This window comes from Apaloderma vittatum, unplaced genomic scaffold (assembly GCF_000703405.1).
Source record: "Apaloderma vittatum isolate BGI_N311 unplaced genomic scaffold, ASM70340v1 scaffold12786, whole genome shotgun sequence".
NCBI classification, from domain to species: domain Eukaryota; kingdom Metazoa; phylum Chordata; class Aves; order Trogoniformes; family Trogonidae; genus Apaloderma; species Apaloderma vittatum.
Window position 1 is genome coordinate 18,520 of NW_009720117.1, and position 21,332 is coordinate 39,851.

The 21,332-nt window shown below is 38.4% G+C and overlaps 1 protein-coding gene across 1 annotated transcript in view; it reads left to right on the top strand.

Annotated features, from left to right (window-relative positions):
• Nucleotides 1-3,292: 3,292 nt before the first annotated feature.
• The window catches only part of LOC104275061 (signal peptide, CUB and EGF-like domain-containing protein 1), a gene marked incomplete at both ends in the record, with an annotated part of 51,505 nt that continues 33,465 nt past the window's right edge, over nt 3,293-21,332 (top strand). The window contains 2 exons of the mRNA XM_009870904.1: nt 3,293-3,418; nt 10,168-10,284. Of these exons, the coding sequence (XP_009869206.1) occupies nt 3,293-3,418; nt 10,168-10,284 (243 nt within the window). The remainder of the gene's footprint in view (nt 3,419-10,167; nt 10,285-21,332) is intronic.

Here is a 21,332-nt window from a genome sequence, read left to right on the forward strand (position 1 = left end):
AACCACGGTGACACTGAGATGCTTAATAATATCCCCCTTTAACATCAGGGGAAGTTTTCCCGTGCTATAACTAACACTCTTGGTTCCTTACGTAAAAAAAAATGCACACATTAGGTGGCTGCTAAACATTAACTAAAATAAGGCAAAAGTTTGTTTCTCAGAAGGTGATAGTGAGAGGAGGTGATAACTCAGACATTTCAGTACTTCTGTGCTAGCAGAGCAGTGTGCAGACAGCAGACCAGTAATTTTACTGCCAGCAGTGGCCTCCATCTGGTTCCAGTAAAGGAAAATATGTGTGAAGTGGTTTATGTATTTCTAGTTCATTTTCTCTTTAGAGAATTCTGAGCAAAGTCATTTTAGGAGTATTTTTCGCTCCTATTTATATGCATATGTATTGCAGCTAAACTACTATTCGGAAGGTATTTAGCATATTTCTGTATTTTTTAGTGTAAATTATATGCCATATCATAGAAGATTCAGTATTGCCTGAAGAGTCAGCTTGCAAAAAAGTAAATCTTACGTATCAACAATGATTCATAAATCATTTATGTAGATTGATACAGAAGATAACTGGCTAAATTCTGCATTTGCTTAAAAATTAAAATTTGGAATGATTAAAGCTATTTGCAAATTAGCACAGATTTGTGTTATATTACATTTTTAAACAAACCAAAATATTTATTTGCTGCATTTTTATTTAAACTTTTTTCAGCCCTAAGCAAAATTTTGTTTAGGAATTTTTTGTAATTTAATTCCTAGGGATTTTGAAAAATACTAAGATATAAATAAGAAGTTTCATTGTGGATGCATTCATGCTCTCAACTGAAAAATAATGATGCTTCATTTAACCAGGAAAACTTACCGTTTCCTGAAATAATGATTTTCAGGCTTAGGAGATTTTTATAATGTTCTTCTCCAGGTAAACAGGGAACTGAAATAGTGTTTCTACTGCTCCAACTACCAATGAGTATAATAACTGAAATGATTAATACAATAACTGAAATGTTGTGGTCTTATACACAAATACCAGCATAAAATTCTGCCTTGTCTTTCACTTTTGTTTCAAAATGTAGTAATTCGGATCTTCGATATTTTTAGCAATGCACAATTTCTGTCTTCCCAAGTGATTTTAACAATGACAGATATTCAGTATCCGTAAGTAAACACTGAAAATCACTTGCTTCATTACACTTCTGGGCCATTAAATATCTTCTTTCATCTATCTAATTCCTCTCTTCTCATTGCCTCAGCAGTGTGACTCAATCAGGCATGTGTTATCTTTCCCAGATCCTTTTCTGAATATAGCGTAGTGCGCAGGACTGCAGTTTGTCAAACACATTGTGTCTGAAATCCTTTGTTGGGAGAAGTGGAGAGAAAGAGATTATAAAATGCCTCAAAACCTTCAATAAGGCCATTCCCAGGTTTCTTATAGCTGGTCAGCCAAACAAAACATTCATACCTCCCTTAGATGTATAGGATAGTATAATATATATTATGTATTCTGTCTTCTAATAGCATCTGTTTTCCAGGCTGTCTTTTACGGAGAAGAAATTACTTTGTGCTTTGGCAATTTTCAAACTCATCAAGGCCAACACAGAGGGGAATTTAGAAGGGAGAAATAGATGTGTGTTCTATGATGTTGGTTTTCGTAAGTACTGAGGTTTTTTCGTAGGGCAGATGAACAACAATACCTGCTTGGGCTGATGTGTGTTTTTCATTACTCTGCTAATACAAACCTTTCTGAGGTAAAGTAGAGCAGTGCAAATAACTTCTGAAGCTGGTAGCTTCTGTCAATCTGTGGGAATCTCTGACTGACTTACTGTAGCGTTTCCTTCTCTGAAATTTGTACCAAAGGTTTCTTAGTATCTGGCTTATACACTAATTTGTATTCAGTTAGAAAATATTTTATATGCACAGAAACTTTAGCTCAAATTCATCATGAAGCCCTGACACGTTGGTTTCAAGTATTAGATAGTGTCAGACCAGCCTCAGCCTAGAGGCAGTGTGTGTAGATGCCAGAGTTGGCAGGTACGTTCATGTAGTTTCTGTAAGAATAAAAAGGGAGGGCAAGCAAAAACTTTGCAGTGGCCCTGGGGAAAAAAAAAAAAGCATTTACAGTAAATTTTCACTGTAAGTTTAAGTTGAACATTTTACATTGGAGTTGTTTTGAGAAACTAGCCTAGAGTAGGTAGGAGTAGTCAGGTTACAAAGTGACGAGTGAGCTACTAATTCCACACTGATGTTGTACACACCAGTGTTCTGGGGCGTACATGCTGTTTTCACAGTAGTAAGCTGGGTTAGCTGTGAATTCTCTGTCAGTGTACTCTGAGAGAATTTGTCTCTCCTTTCCAGGTCAGATATCCGAGGGGAAGTCTGCAGAGCCTTTGTAATGCAAATCTAGCTAGCCTCCCTTCTTCACACAAGGAATGCTAGGTGCTGACCCATAAGGACTGAGTTCAAGATTTCTGTGAAGATGTGAGATTTGAATTAACTCAGTGATGAAAGCCTCCAAGAGCATAAGGCTCATTCAGCAACTAAATCACTTACGTGATTTAGAAAACTAAAATTGGCCCTATGATGATTAAGAGAAAGTTGATCGATACTGCTCCATGGTGTAACTGCTAACACCCGTGGCACTAGAACTTTTGTTGAACAGCTGGTGTGTTTTGTTTAAGGTAATGAAAGAGAAAAGTGGTAGTAGTTCGTTGAAGATGGGCTGCACTTACAGTGGATTTCACAGATAATTGAGATGTATAGTAAATGGTGAAGAAAGAGATCCAAACAGAAATGCTCAGATAAAATCTTTGGTAGATTTTGTGTGTTAGAAAATATAAAGCAGGTTAACAGGCAAATAGAAATGCACCAGATAGTAGCAACTATTAAATTTATACAAGTGAAAAGTAACAATGAGCTCAGTTATTCAACTCTGATAATCACCTGTGTGACAAACAACTGCCTGGAATATCCTTTAAGTCCATGATATTTTCATGAAATATTGGAATATAGATACAGAATAGAGGAATCACAAATCCTGTGGTTCTACACACAGCAGAGACACTGTATATTCTGCAGTACTTCTTGTTGTATTTGCTGGAGAGGAGATTTGTACTTTATTACATTGTTTTGTGGATTGTATGCCCCTTTTCAGCTGCCTGCTTTTGCCTTGTGGGACACACTCCAGATGCAAAATAAAAAATTACAGTTAAAATTACTGGAGGACTGAATGTGTGTAATTATTTTGTAATTTTATTTTAGTACTAATATTTTCCATTTTTCTTTCTTTTTTTCACAGAGGGTATGAACTGTATGAACAAAGATCATGGGTGTGCACACATCTGCCGGGAGACACCCAAAGGTGGGGTTGCCTGCGAATGTAGGCCTGGCTTTGAACTTGCCAAAAACCAGAAGGACTGCAAATGTAGGTAGATGAAGATTAAATTTCAAATGCCCCAAAATGTCTTATTTTCTTCATTGTTGTTATTTTCCAGAAGCCAAGAAATCAACTTTGTTTTGGCTGAAGGTGATTTGTAATTTTAGTAATGTTGTTTTTTGCTCTAGAAGATATACTTGGGAGTAAGAGGAATTGAATAACAGAATGTTGGCAGTGACTCTGCTAGCAAAATGGTAGCAACTCTTCTGCTATCCTATGAATGCAGAAAAGTGGGGGATCCACTTGATCCAGCTCTCCTTGTAAAGCAAAACAAGTAAATCATCTAGGATTGTGTCTTGCAATATTCTGAAGGTCCACAACGATAGATGCACTCATAAATTTACTAATGGATTTAATAATAAACCCACTAAAGCCACCAAATTAAGAGTGTTAGTTGTAGGGTAGAAATACTTGCCCTAGTTCTGATTCCACTGCATACAGTCTACTTTTCTTGTTATTACTTGGAAAACATGCAGCTATATGAAATACACTCTTCTTCAAAGAAGGACTCTGAGAGATATATTCTCGAAGCTGGGATGCCGAAGCTATTGATATTCATTAGCCCACAAAACTGGAAATTGTTCTGTACAGGTTAAAATAGTTTATCCTCTGTAATTCAGCACCATCATCTGAAAGCTTCTGAATTGCGTGGACGACTTTCTGATGGCTGCAGTGAGTGTTAGATCTGTTAGATCTACTTTCCTGCTTAGTAGCTTTGGTGATAGACAAAAACAAGGAAGTGCAATAAACTGCCATGAATCATATTTTGTGCCTTGCATGGGGCCAGTATTTTTGTGATAGCCTTCCTTCTATTTCATCTTTTTTATTCCTGAGATCTCCACTGTGTAAACATGCTTAGATGAGTTCCCAAGTACAAAGTCAAAAGAATCACCTTTGAATATCATCAAGAAATGCCATGGGATATCGTACTGCCTGATTGCTCCTCAGTATTAGCAGGCTACACAGGGCCAAAGGCAGAAGAGCAGGAAGAATTGCCTTTAAGGAGACTTTCATTCTCAGTGTTTATTAGAAGTGAACATTGCATGTTAATTGCAGTGCAACATCAGCTACATTGGTAAAGTGGGAGAGGATGTTTATTTATGTTGTTTATTATTTGTTTCCACAATTTTGTACATTCCTTAGGAATGTACATGATTGTTTTTCATAGCAAGATGGTGACAGGAGGATTAAAGCCTTTTCTAGAACATTATTTCTAGATGCCTTTAGGTTTAAAAGAGTAAAAACTTGAGTTTATTCTCCATCCAGTGATATTCAAATTGTAGTTGGAAGTATAATGAACTTTTGCTGACAGACATTTAAGTAGGGATGCCAAGTTTTCCAAGGCCATAGAGCTTGCTGCAGAGTACATCGACCCCTAGACGCATGGCATGTTCTGGAAATGTATTCCAGAGTCTTATTTAAAATAACTGTACTTCTAGCCCTTCTAAATGGAAAGAAATATAAAGCTGTAGCCAGATAGCCTGGAACAATAATTAGGAGATTACAGTAGGCTATCTATAAAGGTCTAGCACTGAAACCAAATGTTGACTTAAAAGAAAAAAAAAGTCTTTTTCACAGCTAACTGTTTCTGTGGAATTGGCTTAAATCTTGAGATGCAGCTTTGCCAGTACTGAGTACAGCTACATTGAAGAGCTAAAAAAGAGGCACTTTTTTTTGTCAACGTGGGCTGGGTTTGTAGCTCTGTATACCAGGGACTGGTAGGGTCTGATATACCCCTAGTATGTCCCCTATCCCTCAATTATGCTGATTTGTCGTGGTCCCAGGATACTGTCTTTCAGGGTTTGTTAGAGCTTGCTTTGCTGGTTTTTTATGGGAAAAAGTGGTAGAGAACCACTACCTCACCAAGTGAATTTTTATCTGCCAATTTACAATTGAAACAGAATACTGGGACAGATTTTCAGATCTGTTGCCCCAAGTAAGTCTCCTGGTACTGAGACATATGTTCCTCAAAGGAAAAGAAGATAAGTTAGAAAGAAAAAATGGGAGGGAGGCTCCCTGCTTGTTACGCGTTCATTACAAGATTGTCATTACATCCTAATTATATGACTACATATCACCTGATCATATCATTGCGTGCTAATAAGGCATTTGCTATTGGTGTCTTGCTCCATTCCATGTACACAATGGTCAGTGCCCATTAAACAGGCTTTTGTTCAATAGCTTCCTTTCCATAATTCAGTGTCATGCCTTTCCTGCTGCGCAGTATTTAAACCCTATTGTGAACATAAAATTTTTAATTTCCTCATGGATTTTCCCATGATACTCATTACTATAATATCCAAGTGCTTTGTAGGCATTAGTAATGCATTTTGAGAACATTCTTGTCAAGTTAAAAAGTACTGGTTTGCCTATCTTACAAATGGGAAATGAATATAAAGATGTTAATGTCAAAGTTATTTAGTAGTGATAGGTGATTAACAAGAAACACCCAGAACTCAGCTCAGCATTTATAGCACTTTAGTATGATCAAAGCCAAGCTCCCAGTGGCTCCAGCTGTAGTTACAAATGTCATGGAGAATGGAATATAATATTAGTAACTTGTAATAGATGTGATTCAAGTGACTTGCCAAACCCTAAGTAGGAATTCCATGTTAGAGGCAGATTTGAGGTTTACGGGATCTATTCACTGTCTAAACAAGACGATCCTTTCTTTGACAGTCCCTTTCTGGTTTACTACTCATTTGGAAGCAAATGAGACAATATTATCCAGCTGTCTCCACAGGCCTGGCTTTCCCCAGCTCCACTGTGCACTAAGACAGGAATGTTTTCTGCATTTGTCATTAAGGATGGTTATCATGATACAATGACTAGAATTTTGTAGGTTTTGAGTGCTTGATATCGCAACCTTAATGGTTACTTAGTGTAAACTTTAAACATTCAATTTCTCAGTTACAAAGAGAAAAATAAATCTTGCCCACCGTGCTACAAATGCACAGAAGCTGGAAGGGAGCACAAGAGGTCATCTAGAAATACACCGAGCAGAATCATACAGATCCATATGTAATTCCTCAGAAGAGCTTTAGATCCACCTTTAGATCCAAAGCAGCAGTAAACTACCATCTTCTGTGTACACAAGCTGTTAGAAGAAAAACATGCTTTGACAGTGGTTTTCATAGATATTTGATGGCAAGAGAGAAATAGAAATAGTGAATTTGGTTATGGATTACAGTGGAGAAACATGGGAAAGTAACTCCTCTTTCCACATCTGTAGTCATGATAGATTTTAAGATCCTGCTCCTTAGTATGATTGCATTAGAAATTTTTGATAAACTGAAGTTTTTTTCCCCAAAGATGAACAAGACATTTTCTAGTTAATTTCATTATTAGCCAGATCAATTTAGCTGGAACTTGGAAGAGAGTTATAAAGAAGTGAAAGCTGAATCTTTTAATGAAAAGTGCTGGATAGCCTTAGTTACAGCTATTTCTATCTGTGTCCTCTGATGATAATGATTTAAGTGAGCAGGAGGACTAGTGCTAAATAATTCTAAAAATCCTGTCTAGTATGCTTAAAACAAAATGCTGCTCCGCCTATGCTAAGAGACAGCTTTTCATCTCCTACTGACAACGTTCTCATACAGCTATTTGCTGTCAGTACAGAGATCTCCAGAATATTAAAAATGTAAGGCCATACTAGAATAAATAAATAATGTGAGCAACCATAGACTCATAGACTGGCCGAGGCTGGAAGGGACCTTAGAGATCATGTAATCCAACCTCCCTGTCGTGAGCAGGGACACTTCTCAACCAGATCTGGCAACGGCAACACATGGGGACCAGTGTTGCATACACAGCTTTACACATAGAAAGAGATGCTCATATATTTATATAAATTATATATTTAATGGCCAATTTAGTTTAAAAACAGTGTAGTGTTTTATTTATCTAAAATTACAATGTGCTGGTTCAAACTGTCACAGAAAGCCATGCTACAGAACAAAAAGATCTGTCTTGTTGCAAGTTCTGTGGAGTCACAGCCACACTATATACAATTGCAAGGAAAAGTATGTGAACCTTTTGGAATTTCATGATGTTCTGCATTAATTTGTCAGAAAATGTGATCTAACCATTGTCTATTTTGAGAGCATTGACAAATATAATGTGCCTAAAATAACACAAAAACAATTCTGATCCTCCGTGTCTTTACTGAACACACTCATTCAGCATTCAAAATGCTAGTGGAAAAAGTTTGTTCATTTTGCTTTAATTCTTTTTACAGAAACAGAGTGGATCTTTATGTCCCTTCGCTTTTACAAAATTTTGGTTTTCTTCCTTTAAGTAAGAGAAACTTCTCACTGTGTCACTGCCACAGAATTAAGGCTGGAAGGAAATTGAAATGACATATTTTACAACTGGATTTTGTACCAATTTTGGCTCAAGTTGCTTAAATAACCCCCAAAATTTGCAAATCAAAGAATGGGCAAAAAGAAGAGGTCAACAAGGACAGGCATAGCATTGGGCAAGGAAATTATTTTTTCAGCATGACTGTATTGAAGGTGTGGGAGGTTTAAGAATGGAGAATTGATGTAAAATTTTAGTTTGTTTTGCATCAAAAAGAAAAGCCAAAATGTTATCATGTGTTGAGTAAAATGAAGTGTTGCTTCCATTTGGTGCGAAGCAGAACGGTTTGCTTCCTGTGTGTTTTCACAAAAAGCAATCAGTAGTTAAGTTATAAAAGTGGAGAAGGAGAAAGAACGCCTGAGAGCGGTTATTGCTTAGGGGTCTATTTTAATGTAATTTCTTTAAAGTTCAGGATTCCTGTGACTTGGGGTACATGAGTTCAATTCCCTCCCCTGTCTGGTGGAACTGAATCCACAATTCCCATTTACCAGCCTAGTGCCCAAACTGTCGAGCTCTGATAAAGGAATGTGGCTCAGGCTGCTCTCTGTCTTTCTCATTGGCATTCCTTCCTATTGGATAAAACAGCAATATTCCTGGGAGGAGAGGTGGAAATCCAGGCAGACCCTCTTCTTGGGGATTGTTCTTACCACTAGGCCACGAGACTATTCCCTCTCTGCAACAACGCAAAGATTTTCTTTAGAGTGTACAGGGATGCTTTGCACCTGTGGTGGCCTCTGGTCTGTGCTCACTTGGGAGATGGCTAATTTCTGTGGTGGTCTTTGCCAGACTTTGGGGACTACTGATGTAAACTTGCAGTTCCCACGCTGACAGGGGGTTTTAATGGGAATTCGACTGGGTATGCTGTGCTCTGTTGCTTTTCTTAGATCATCCATTTTAAGCTAAATACTTTAGTGACTGCTGAGAGTGGCATGACTGTTCAGCACTGGGACACTCACACTAGAGGTGGGCTATTTCAGTTCTATTTATTGTGACTGAAAATTTCAGTCTACTCCATTTTAAGAAGATAGCTTTTAAAGCAGAGTCATTGAGGTCAATGGGAAATTATGTTATCTTAGCCCTATTGGATTAGGTAGAACCTCGGTTTAGGTTTAGACTCATGATTTTAAAATCCTGTTAGCCATCATCTTGGGTTTATTGTGTATTGCAATTTGCTACCCTGGCTCTTTTATAAACTGTCTTATCTAGAAGGAAAATTCTGCTAAGACCAATGTGAGGAGGTTCCTCCTGATTAGTAGGAGTCAATAGTTAAATTACAGTAGTCAGTATTTAAATTGCTGTAACATTCAAAACATGATGAGTATAACTGAATAAACGTGTATTGGAAATCCCATGTATCTGCCAGTATGTATATACCAATAAGAACCTAGTCCAAATTACCTCTATATAAAGACAGTAAACTGAATTCAGAATTCAGTAAGATCAGAATTGTGTTATTCAGCATCAGGCTATGTGACTGCAAAGGATTAAATGGAATGGGCAAATGAGAGGTGTTTTTAATGGCTAGCCAGTTTAATGTTTAAAAAACAGTTTGTCTTAATAGTCAGAAATTAAAACCACTGTGTCACAAAGGGAATTGAATCTGATCTGTTAATTAATGCAAACTTAAAATCTCTACCTGTCATGAAAAATATTTGCTTTAATGTATGTTTAATGTTTTTTCATCAGAGGATATTTTAATTGCTAAAAGACATCTTGCTCAGAAGTGAAAGTAACATTTCCAATATTTCCTTCCTAGTTGAGGCCAGTGCACTGCAGGGCCCTAACAACCATGTACTCTTTGTTTCAGAGAAGAAAGGGGAAAAAAACATGCTTCCCGTTTCATTTTTAAACATTCTTCTACTCTAGGAGGACAAGTACTTGAAATAATAGATTTCAAGACTTATGTGGTTGGTCTCTCCTTCCTCCACTTATAAAATGGGGGGGAAGGAAAAGAGAAATGCTGTCTGTAGACATGAAAATATACATCTGCCTTAGTCAACTGCTCATTTCTTCGTGCCATATACTTCACTGTTATTAAACATACAGCTTTTAGGAAGAGGTGGAATTGGCTAACCACTCATATTACAATTATGAATACAAATAGACTGGATACAAAGTAGAACATGCTTCTTTTTTTCTTTCTTTTTTTTTTCCTTCACTGCATGGATTGAGAGTAGGGCGTTAGAGAAGAGCATGGCTAAGATAAGGGGGTGGCAGAAAGAATAAAAAATGCAAATAATTGCAAGTACAAATGTTATGTTGCCTTACGTTTTGGTATGTTACTGCTCTTCTGTATTCTGAAAGACTCTCAAGACTAATTGGTTTCATTGTCATTTTATTTATATACATATATACACATTCATTTGGGGCTTAACTAGTAACCTGTAACTATGGGAATGGAGGCTGCCAGCACACCTGTGATGACACAGATAATGGTCCTGTGTGTGGTTGTCACCAGAAGTATGCCCTACATTCAGATGGCCGAACCTGCATTGGTAAGTACCTCTCTGCAGCACATTTTATTTTCTATTCCTCCTAGAATATATATGTGCACATTTTGTATGTGTGTATGTGTGCGCGTGTGTGTTTGCATCTCAGAGGCGTTTAGCACCGTTGCTGAGAGAACCGCATCACAGCAGTTCCTCACTGTAGTAGCTAAGGTCACACTGTATATAGAGAGAAGCATTTGTGCGTGTTTTGTCAAAACGTTTGTTAATGAAGTATCCCTTTGTTACTCCTTTGTAACTTTTATTTCTTTGCATAACTCTAACAATTTTTGAAGTAAAAGGTGTAAAACATTCACAATTATGAATGAGAGTGAAGCTCTTCCATTCGCTCTCCTTAGTCTAGACTTCCTTGCATAAGCAAGGTGAGGAAAATGATCCTCTTTTCTAAGCTGTTATCGGGGTAAATTAATCATCATGATGTGCTTTCTTACATGTGTGTTTTGTGATTCTAAAAATTGCAGTATTTGTAATGAATAAGTTTTCACTCAGAATATCAGTAGGAAAAAGCCGTTCAAGAGATGGAGCATCTTGGGAGATGCTGTGCAAACATTTATGGTTATAAAATATATTATTGGCTTAAGAGCATGTCTTTCCACTGTGCTTTTTTCCAAAAACAAACAAACAAAAATTTTTGCATACTGCAAGTTAAAATTTGGAAATTCTTACTCACCGATCAGATACTAAAATTCATAACGGTTTTCGTTAGCATTGTGGTCACGCTGACCTTTTTTGTTTGTTTCATTTCAAATGCTTACAAATTCCTAGTAATTTCCTGAGGTTAAAACCAAATGGACAGATATTTACCATCTTTTCTCTCCTTTATCAGTACTGCAAGACAGAGCACTTAAAACCCGTGGAAATCTGGCAGTTATCTTTAGTGATCCCTTGGCCAGATCCACGGCATAAAACTCTGTGGCTGCCCAGACCCTCACTCACTTGTAGATGGGTTTGACTGCACACATGGTGTGGTAGGGTGAGGGTTATGCTGGCAGGGGTAGAGCTGAACCAAGGTTCAGTGCTGGATTCTGCCTGGCTGTGTGTACAAGCTGTGTCTCAGCTTATAGCGAGGGCCTTGAGAGCAGGCTTTATTAAATGGATAAATGATCTTCTCTTTGTTAGTGTTTACTGATATCCTTGGACTGATGCTTTGTTTAGTCCAGCATGTAAAAATTATTTTAAAAGCTTTGTATACTGCACCTGTTTTTTACTTTTTTTCCCATTTTTGTAATGTAATACATACAACTCCATGTTACATTCCTTGGTCTTGTGATGTAAGTCACATATTACTGCCTGTGCTGATTTTCTTCTCCCTGAGTAGTTCTTTATCCTAGAATACTTTTAATTTATTTTTTTTTTACATTTTTATTCCTGCTTTCTGGTGATGGTTCCTGATTGCCTGTCTTGTCTGATAACTGACGTTCATTAATTATTTACAGAGCAAAATAAAAAAACTCAAACAAAAGCCTCTATTGCAGCCTGATCCCATCTAGAACTTGTTAAAAACAAAACAAAACAACTTCTTGCTACCACTCAACCATGTAGTGTGGCCACAAACAAAACCTGCCAGCCTCCTCCTCCTCCTCACTTCAGTGATTCCAGTGTTTGCTGTCTTCAGTGGTGTATGTGTTCCAGGCATCACTGCAAGAATGCAAACTTCTGCAATGCCAGATAAATACTTGTTGACCCTTTGTCTAACATATTTTGTCTTTGTTTGCTTGACTTATCCTTTTATTTATTTTTTTTATGTTTGCTGCATGTGAAAGTCCCCACTTAATTTTTTTTGTTTTCCTAATAAGCATTTCCCTCTCTGTATAAATCATTTCATTTACCCAGCTGCTGCTTCTCCGTTGCTCTCCTATATCAGAAATCTTTGTTTTTATTTCACTTACTGATCATCTCTTCCCACACTTGTGACTGTTTCTGTGTATTTCTAATGAAGCATAACCAAACTAAAGTCCTCATTATGCTGTATGAAACTCTTACATGTAGGATATCAGAGATTACCTATGAAAATGACCTTTGCTGACATCATCTTGCTTATTGCATGCTTATAAAATTACTAAACCCTGTTCTTGCAACATCTTTCCTAGCATTGAATGTTTAGCTAGTAGTGTTTCATAGACAAGCAGGCAACCAGCACTGCCCAAATTGATCTTTTTTTGTGTTTGTTTGGTTTGTTGTTTGTTTATTTTTGTTGTTTTTGTTTAAGTCGCATGCTGTTGTTTGATTTCTCCTCACGTGTCAATGTGTACAAGACTGTGGTGCATCTCTGCCCATCCATCACCGGACTCTTCTGGCTCGCTCTCTGTCTATCTCGGTGTTCGGCCTGCCACCTTCAGATCCTTGTACCACCATTAGCCTGAATCACTTTACAGTTTGTCTTTGATACCTGAATTTTAATTTTCATCATTAACACTTCTCTGGGGCACTCACGTTAGCTGTCTTGTTCTCCAGTAGGAATCCAGCTTCCTGTATGTGGTTAATTACTTCATAGTTGACCATTCTACTCCTTCCCCTTTTTCTTCCTACTTTCCCTAAACACCTTTATTTTTTCCTGGAGTCTCAAAGGGAATTAACTCTCTAACGGGGATTTAGTGCTTTCATGCCTTGCTTCTTGGCTTTGGCTGTGCCGTGCCAAGAAACTGTCTTAGGCAGTGGAAAATTGGGCTTGTGATTAACCAACTGCTCCATGTTTGTCCCTTACTTGTGTTTTAGAGAAGGATGAGGCTGCAATTGAGAGTTCTGAGTACAATGCCACGTCAGTAGCTGATGTGGACAAGCGGGTGAAACGGCGGCTACTTATGGGTAACACTTTTCTTCCACTTCCTTTGTTGTGCTCTCACTTTTGTCTGTATGTGTGTGGGGGGGAGGTTCTCTTTTGGTCTCATTTGGTCCCTTTGGTTTTGGTTTGGTTTGTTGGTTTTTTTTTAACCTGACTTCATCTGTGTGGAAAGGTCACCAATTTTGTTAAGTTCTCATCTGTTGTACAACTTCATTTCTTGTTTTTAAACCTTTTTTTCCTTATGCTGCAGCTTTAATGTTCAATTTCTTCCGCATAGAAAGAAGCTTTTGCCATTAACCTTACTTACCTTATGCAAGCTACTTACATGTGATTTGTGTGTGTTCGTGTGTATGTGTTGCTGTAGGATTCCTGAAAAATCTCATGTTACAAACCTTTCTATTGACTTAAAAGTGGATGATGACGATGATATAAAACAATGTGCTATTACACATGTGGTGTTAAATGAACAACTTTATTTGCCTACTTAAAATTTGCAGCACTTCTGATTGAAATGTAAATATTATGACTAGAAATTCATTTATTTCCTTTGTGCAGCTATGTTAGTAACCACTGAAAGATCTTTCCCTTATGACTAGTGAGCTTCCGTATGTTCTTCTTTCAAGACCGAAGCATGGCTTATTTCTCTGTGTTGTTGGAGCCCGATAGTGGAAGGGATGAGGAAGGGCACTGAACAGTAAAGATAATTCTTTCACCTCTGCTCTTGGTTAACCCATTGCACACCCTTGTGCTTGTCTTTTTCATGTTACGTTTATGGCTGTTAGTGAGAATGGCTTTTTGGGATTAGAAAGACTGGCTGGACCTCTGCCAGACCCTTGTCATGTGACAAAGAGCATAGGATAGGGCAGATTGATGAATGATGCCAGCAGTTTGGAGGTTTTCAGGTGGTTTATTACTCTATATTTTTCATTCTGATGCCATACTCACCACCTATAATTATTTCCACTAGGTTTTAAACATAGTGAGCATTGGTGAGATCTACCTGATGAACCATTTGCAAGACAGGGATATTTCACTAACCAGATATATTCTGGCAGGTACCAAGATTCTGCTCTCTTCTCTCCTGGTCACTATATAATTTCTTAAAACCGTTGAGTCCATTGCACACTCTGTCCTGCTAGCCCTTGGCAAGCTCAACTCTGGCTGTAAGCATCCACACCTGTCTGGAAGGACCATCTCTAGGAGACCAGAAGCCTCAATTTGAGTATTTAGTTGATAGCTGAGCTAATAGTTGCAGTAGGTGACAATAATTGACAAAGTTTCCATGTCATTTGTATTTCATCGCTCATGACGAACTATCTGCTTAATTGTAGGTTGGCATACAATCACTATGTAGAAAGTGGCACAGTATTATAATTCTGCAATATTATTACGAGGTGATATTTTGCCTCATGTGAAAACCTGGCGTATTAAATTGCAATTAATTTGCAGACCTAGCAAGTGACCCATATCAATTTATTGTTTAATAATGCACTGTTTAAATTGATTTAAGCTAACGAAATCTTTCAAGCAGCTCTTCTTGCTTACTAAAAGGGCTCTTAGCATTTTTAGTTGTAATTTCAATAAGACCTAGAGTCTCACAGGTAGTCAGGAACAAAAATGTGCAAAGGGCCTCTAGACCACTGGAAAATCTAGTTCTCTAGGTTTAAATGTTGTGTTTGCCCAGCCGCTTAGGGTATGTACAATATAGTTTACAGGAACTGAGAAACATAGGATCGTAGAATGTGTTGGGCTAGAAGGGACCTTTAAAGGTCATCTAGTCCAACCCCCTGTAGTAAGCAAGGATGTCTTCGACTAGATCAGGTTGCTCAGAGCCCCATCAAGCCTGACCCTGAGTGTCTCCAGGGATGGAACCTCCCCCACGTCTCTGGACAACATGTTCCAGTGTTTCACCACCTCATAGTTAAGAACTTCTTCCTAATGTCTAGTATAAATCTGTCCTGCTATAGTTTAAAACCATTGCTTAAAACCATTGCCTCTTGTACTACTGCTGCATGCCCTTGTAAACAGTCCCTCCCCAGCTTTCTGTAGACCCCTGTTCAGGTACTGGAATGCTGCTTTAAGATCTTCATGGAGCCTTTTCTTCTCCAGGCTGAAGAAACTCGACTCTCTCAGCCTGTTGTAATAGAAGAGGTGCTCCAGCCCTCTGATCATTCTTGTGGCCCTCCTCTGGACCTGCTCCATGAAGCACTGTGTTGCTGCCTCACCCTCTGAAAATAAGATGCCATTTCTTCTTACAGGAGTCCAAGCAAATAGAATTAAAGTTAGGATTAGCAGCAAGCTTCGTAGTTACACCAGGTCTGCAAGTTCCAAGCTGAACATAGACTCAAGAAATGGGTTTAGTGAGATAGTTAAAAATCCAGTTTACAAAATACATTGTTCTAACTCTTCAGTACTTCCTGTATTAGCAGGTATCATTCAAGAGCTGAGAGAGCTCAGTTTGAACAACTGATTCATTAGAAAAACATTGACTAGAACAGAAAAGAAATTTAATTATTAAGTAAGATCTAAGTGGGTGGCTTATTACTTAGAGACTTTTCTACTTATTTCCACTTTTTTCTGATGCTCAGGAAATCTAGATTTTATTTTTTATATTGAGTCTCACTAAATTTCAAAGGTGTAGTGGCATTTCCATGAATTTCCATGTGTCTTCAGATGCTTTCTAAACAGCTGTTTTAGAAAGTACTGGAAGGTTTCTCAGGAAATTTTGTTACTAGCTTTTGTAAATGGACTGTGATTTTTGACCCTCTGGCAGGCAGTCTTGGGAGAGTAGGAAAAAGTAGATGACTTCATGTAACTTTAGTAGTCTGATGAAAGATGCTTTCAGTTGCGAGCCCTAAGACAATAATTTCTGGTCCCCTGTCATTTGCTGCATGCTAGTAAAATGACTATGATCTTTATAGGCCTTAATATTATTCTTAGCCAAGGCTAAGAATGAACTGGCATGAGATTACTTTAGAAGAACAGGACTGCTGTCAGACATGACTGCCTATAACCACTCATTTTGCTATAGCAAGACTGGCCACCTCTGTAGCTTGGACTGATTCTTACAGGGGCCTGTGTCCTAGTCATGGTGTGATCCCATGACTCATGGCTGAATCTTAAATAAAGTAGATAAACATGTTTCTTAGATGCACTTTTATCTAGATCTTGTGGGGCAGACAGGAAACTGGTCTTCTCTGGTGATCTACAAGAAACCTTTAGAGCCACCCAATGACTCCTGGGAATTTTCATCCAGCTTTTTTCATAGTGTTCAGAAAGACGGAAAGGGCTTCCAGCTGTCCTTTATCTCCCCTGTTCAGAGAAAAACGCTTGGGTTCAAAGTAAAGAATGCTCTCATGAAAGAGATGGCACTGAATGATACTTCCCTGATCAGTGAGCATTGCACTATATCGCTGTTCAGACAGCACATTTACATTTTCTTCACTTCACCCTAGGCCTTAATTGCACACCAGGTGGGCTTCTGATGAGGTTCTGCCATCTGTCAGAGTTCTGTGGTGTGTGCTATAAACTGCATTTTGAGCTGTATATGTTCTGTATGTTAGGAAGGAAGGTGCACATTTATTCTGCAGAAGTGCACACATTCAAGCATTTAAACCCACAGCCTTTCCTTTATCTCTGAGACACATTTACATCCACCTTGTTGCAGAACACCTTGCACATACTGTGAATTGGTAGGGCACAACTAGTGTTTTCAGATTTTCTCAAACACCTGGTGTAGTTTATCATGCAGTTAGTTGAGCACTGCCTTCAGCTCTTAAAATTATGTTCAAATCTCTGTTTTGTAAGGTACGACACAATTTTTTCTGAAAATATTTTCAGTGTATTTCTTAAGAGCAGTCACAGAGATCTCCCCACTTGCCTTTACCTTCTTTTCCTCAAGAACCTATTTGCCAGGACTGTTTTTCCTGTCATAGTATTGTAGCATGAGACTGCCCTACTGGATTAGAGGAGTGTACTAATGCATTTCACATATTGTTCAGTCTATCGTGCCCTGCCTACCTGGATCAAAGCCATTCTAGTGTGAGCACACAACTTTAGAAGTACAAAATTTCCATTCAGTCCTACTACATATCCTCAAAATATTTTGTCCAGTGTCACATCTCAGCAATGGAAGTTGCTTTTATTCATGTATCCAGTTTCCGTATTTCTTTTTGCTATTGCAGCCCTCGGCAGAATTCGTAAGTTCAGTGACCCCACAGTCTCCAACTGTAAAGATGAATCATCCAGTAGTCCAGTGCTTTATCATTATATATATTGTAAATTATCACATCTCACTGGCTTAGCGTTACTTTCATCTTGACTGCTGTCTTTTGCTTGGAAAAGTTACAGGATTTTTACAGAGCAATTATCTATTGATATCCTGCAGCATTCTTTTACATTAAACATGATGTTGTGGACTCAAAAATAGGTTTTATAACATCAGTTATGTCATTGGGCTGCTTCATTACAAATAAGTCAACTGCTTACAAAGATGTGACAAGCAGCTGACAGTTTCCTTTTTGAGGAACCAGAACTGCAGAACTATCTGGTCTTCAGACTCACAAAGTCCTCATTTCCTAATCAAAGTAATGCTTTGCTCTTTGGCTACTCTTTAAGTCAATTCTTGGAACGAAGAAATGTTATGATATATTTTTTTCTATTGTCCTTAAAAATGCAGTCACTTGCTACATTGTCATCATCACAGGCCTTACTGCGCTTCATGAATCCTTAAGATGCTTTAGCGACACACCTATGATGTTCAATCCAGGGCATTTCTTAGATCTTATGCTCCAATCAGCACTTTTTGAAGAGGTGGGCCTGATCCATTTCTCAGCATGTTTCATTTCCCTCCCTGTATTCTTTAGTAGTCAAATGGATGAAGTTCATTTGAGCTTGAACCCAAGTGACATCAGAACAACTGCAAAGGCTACATTTCTCTCATTCAACTTCAATCCACCTTTTCCATTCTTTCCAGAGATCACTGTTGTAAGAACTCACTTTGGCAATACAATATTCTTCCTCTGGCCCTAGAAGATAACAGGTTAGTTCTTTCTCGTCTCAAGAAGAGTGGTTTCCAAAGTTCTTTTCAGTGTAGGAAAGAGTTACAAGACTTCGAGTCCACCTTGAAGTTCAGGGAGCACAGGATTTTCCCTTGCATGTTTAATGTCAGGGTAATGGTGCAGATGGCGGTAATACCATCTCTATTCACTCCTTCACAAGATGTGTTAAACTTAACTGTGCTTCATGACACCTTAATGATTTGCCATTGGGCACTGGCTTCTTGGGTCATCAGTAAGGGTATTTGTGGGGCATTTCAGATACAGAAATGTAATTCTATTCCCTTCCCTTGAAGCTGGTTCTCAAGATCCCTCCAAATTATTTTACTGTCAATTGAACTGCTTGTGTAAACTGTAAAGTTCCTTGGAACTGTCCTGAACATTGTTACTGCTGAGGTTTACCTCTGCCTAGACTGTTTCTGTAGGGTAGGAAGCACTTCAGCTCACTTGGAAAGTCACACCAGCGAAGACCAGCTTTGCCAGGCTGGGATATATGTTCCATTACATTCCATCCTGATGTGGTTTCCTAAGAGTGGCTTGTAGTTAGGGCTTTGATCTATCTATCTTCATGGCACATAACCAGCAATTAATATTATATTTTCACTAGTTCTCTATTTTCCTTTATCATGACAAGCATAATTCGACTTTTGCAGATGGCTCCTTTTCCATTTTTAGTAGCCTCCCAGCAGTTTATAATGACCATCAAGCTACCTGCTTGGAGAACCAAGTGTGCAGTCCACCAAGACCATTTCCTCTCCACAGCAATCACTAGAGATGTGAGCTGTGGAAATTGCAATCTGGGCATTTCTCCCATAGATTAGTTTATGGCAGATGCCATCACTGCAAGATACATGGGACAGAATCATCTCTATTTTTGCCTTATCATGGGCCTGCCTTGGAAATTGTGCTTACACTATCAGTTCAGCTCTAAGGATCTCGAACATTGCAGCAGATAACCAGAGCCAGGTCAGCAGATCATAAGTATGGGTCCTGCTTTGGCCACTGGCATGACATGCCAGTACTCCTTTTGCTGTGTGGTGGTCAGCTCTGTCATACAGTCTTGTGCCTCCTGAAGGTACCTAGAAACATCAGCTGAGGTAACTGTGTTTATCCTATCCTGGCCAAAGCTGTTTTGACTTTAGGAGACATTTAGCCCAGTATCTAAAATGGATGTTAATGTTCTGCTTACATCGTATTAAAAACCAAACAAACAAAAAACCCCAAATAAACACCACAATTTGAGGTTATGATCATGGCTTACTGCATTTGCAGCAAAGGCAAATATTTCAGCATCTGTTACATCAAGTAGTCAACTAGTTTTACAACTTTAGAGCTGATCTTTCTTAAATTAGGTGTACTCATTTGAACCTAAGGCAGTACACAGCTTTATAGATCTTGAGTCATCGTGAGTTTAATCATCAGCCATATGGTATTCTTCCTAAACCACAATTATCTAAGGATTAGACTACCCTATTCACCCTAGACACCAAGCATGCTTTGATTTGTATTTATCTGGGAGCAAATCCTTTAAGAGTACCCCTTGCTTGATTGCTTCAGTGGCTGGAAGGTACATAGTTATAGCTGTTTCTACCCCAGATTATCACTGCAGGTAACTGTGTCAGGCCTGATTGCTAATGAGCAGAGGTAGAATCATCAGATGTGAGCTGAACATGCTCCCCAGGAGTTCAAGGCAGAAAGGCCGTCTGAAGCACCATCCTTGTTTCTACAGTTACTCCTCACAGAGGCTTCCGGGTGTTATGCAGCTCTTAGCAGAGCAGTCCTCTACATTCCCTGTTTCTGATGCATCAAGATTCTCCTTCAAGTAGCTTGCATGAAATAGGGACGACAGAGGGCACATACCCTGTGTTTGAACTTCATATCGATAATCACGAGAGGCGAAAGCAAAGTCACTTATTCAGGTTTATTTCATATGGTCAGCCACCCTTTTCCACTTCTTTCTGCTAGTCCACCTGGAAATTCTTCAGATTCCAGAGCCAGAAAGAACTGATATGTGGTCTTACGGCTAAAAAATCTCAAGTCTTAACTTGCAAGGATCTGTGAACATGCATATGACTAACAGATAAAAACCTTCTAATTTCTCTAGTATGCAGTCTTATTTTTACTTCTGCCTATGCAAATTTGAGGGTTATAGTCTTTTCTGCTGAGGACTCTAAGTTTGGCAGAACAGCAATGGAGTGTTATGGCTTATGTTCTTGTGGACTTTCAAATGCACTGTGCCTACCTGACCCAAGCTGTTGCCTCCAGTCTGGTGTTTTGTTAGGAATTTTGGGACTTAACTTCTTTGAATCACTGTTTTCTTTTCACTAAAGACATACAGCTCTTTCTTGATTACAAGAAAATAGAATCCATAAAGTTAACTAGAATTACCAGAGTCTCATAATTAAAGTGATTTTCTCCTCTCATGTGCGAAATGGTATCATACCAATTCAGAAACCTTCCTTGCTAATTCTTTCAGTCATCCAAAGATCTCTCCTCTCAAACCTTTTTGTCTCGAATTGCAGTGATTGTATAGTTCATATGGAAGTCCACCATTTTCTGTATTTCAGGACTCAGTGCCACTCAGGAAGGAGCTGTAGAACTGTAGAACTTACTGAAGCAATATATTCTTTACCTAAAAAAATCTTTTAATCTGATACGAGTTTTCTGGCAAAAGCCTGTATTATTTTTTTGGGAAGTAAGTTTTGTGGGAAGACTGGTTTTCACAGTGCTTTTGCCTGGAGTGATTTATATAAGTAGGGAGATAGAATGTATACAGAAGTCTAGTTAGAACATTCATTAGAAATGTGAGGAAATTATACTGAAGACCCTTTCATGGTGACTTACCACCCATGTTCAAGAGAAATTTGGACTGTAAAGTCAGACTAACTCATTGCCTCATGAAGGCACTCTGCGTTTGGGACCGGTATTGATAACTCATAACTTGATCAGAGCTTGGGATTCTTCAGTTTCAATAAATGTGGAAGAATAGAAAATGGAACCTGGATTTCTAACAAGGCATATAATACCTTAACTACCAAGCCATTTGAATAAGGAGTGTTTTCCGTTGGAAAATTACCAAAAGTCCTAGGTTGCTTTATTCCAATGTGAATTAAAAATGTATTCTGCAGATTTTCTTTCTGGTTCTCTTGCAAAATGGATTGAGAGTTTCCAGGAGATCCTACTCCCATTTTTCTGTC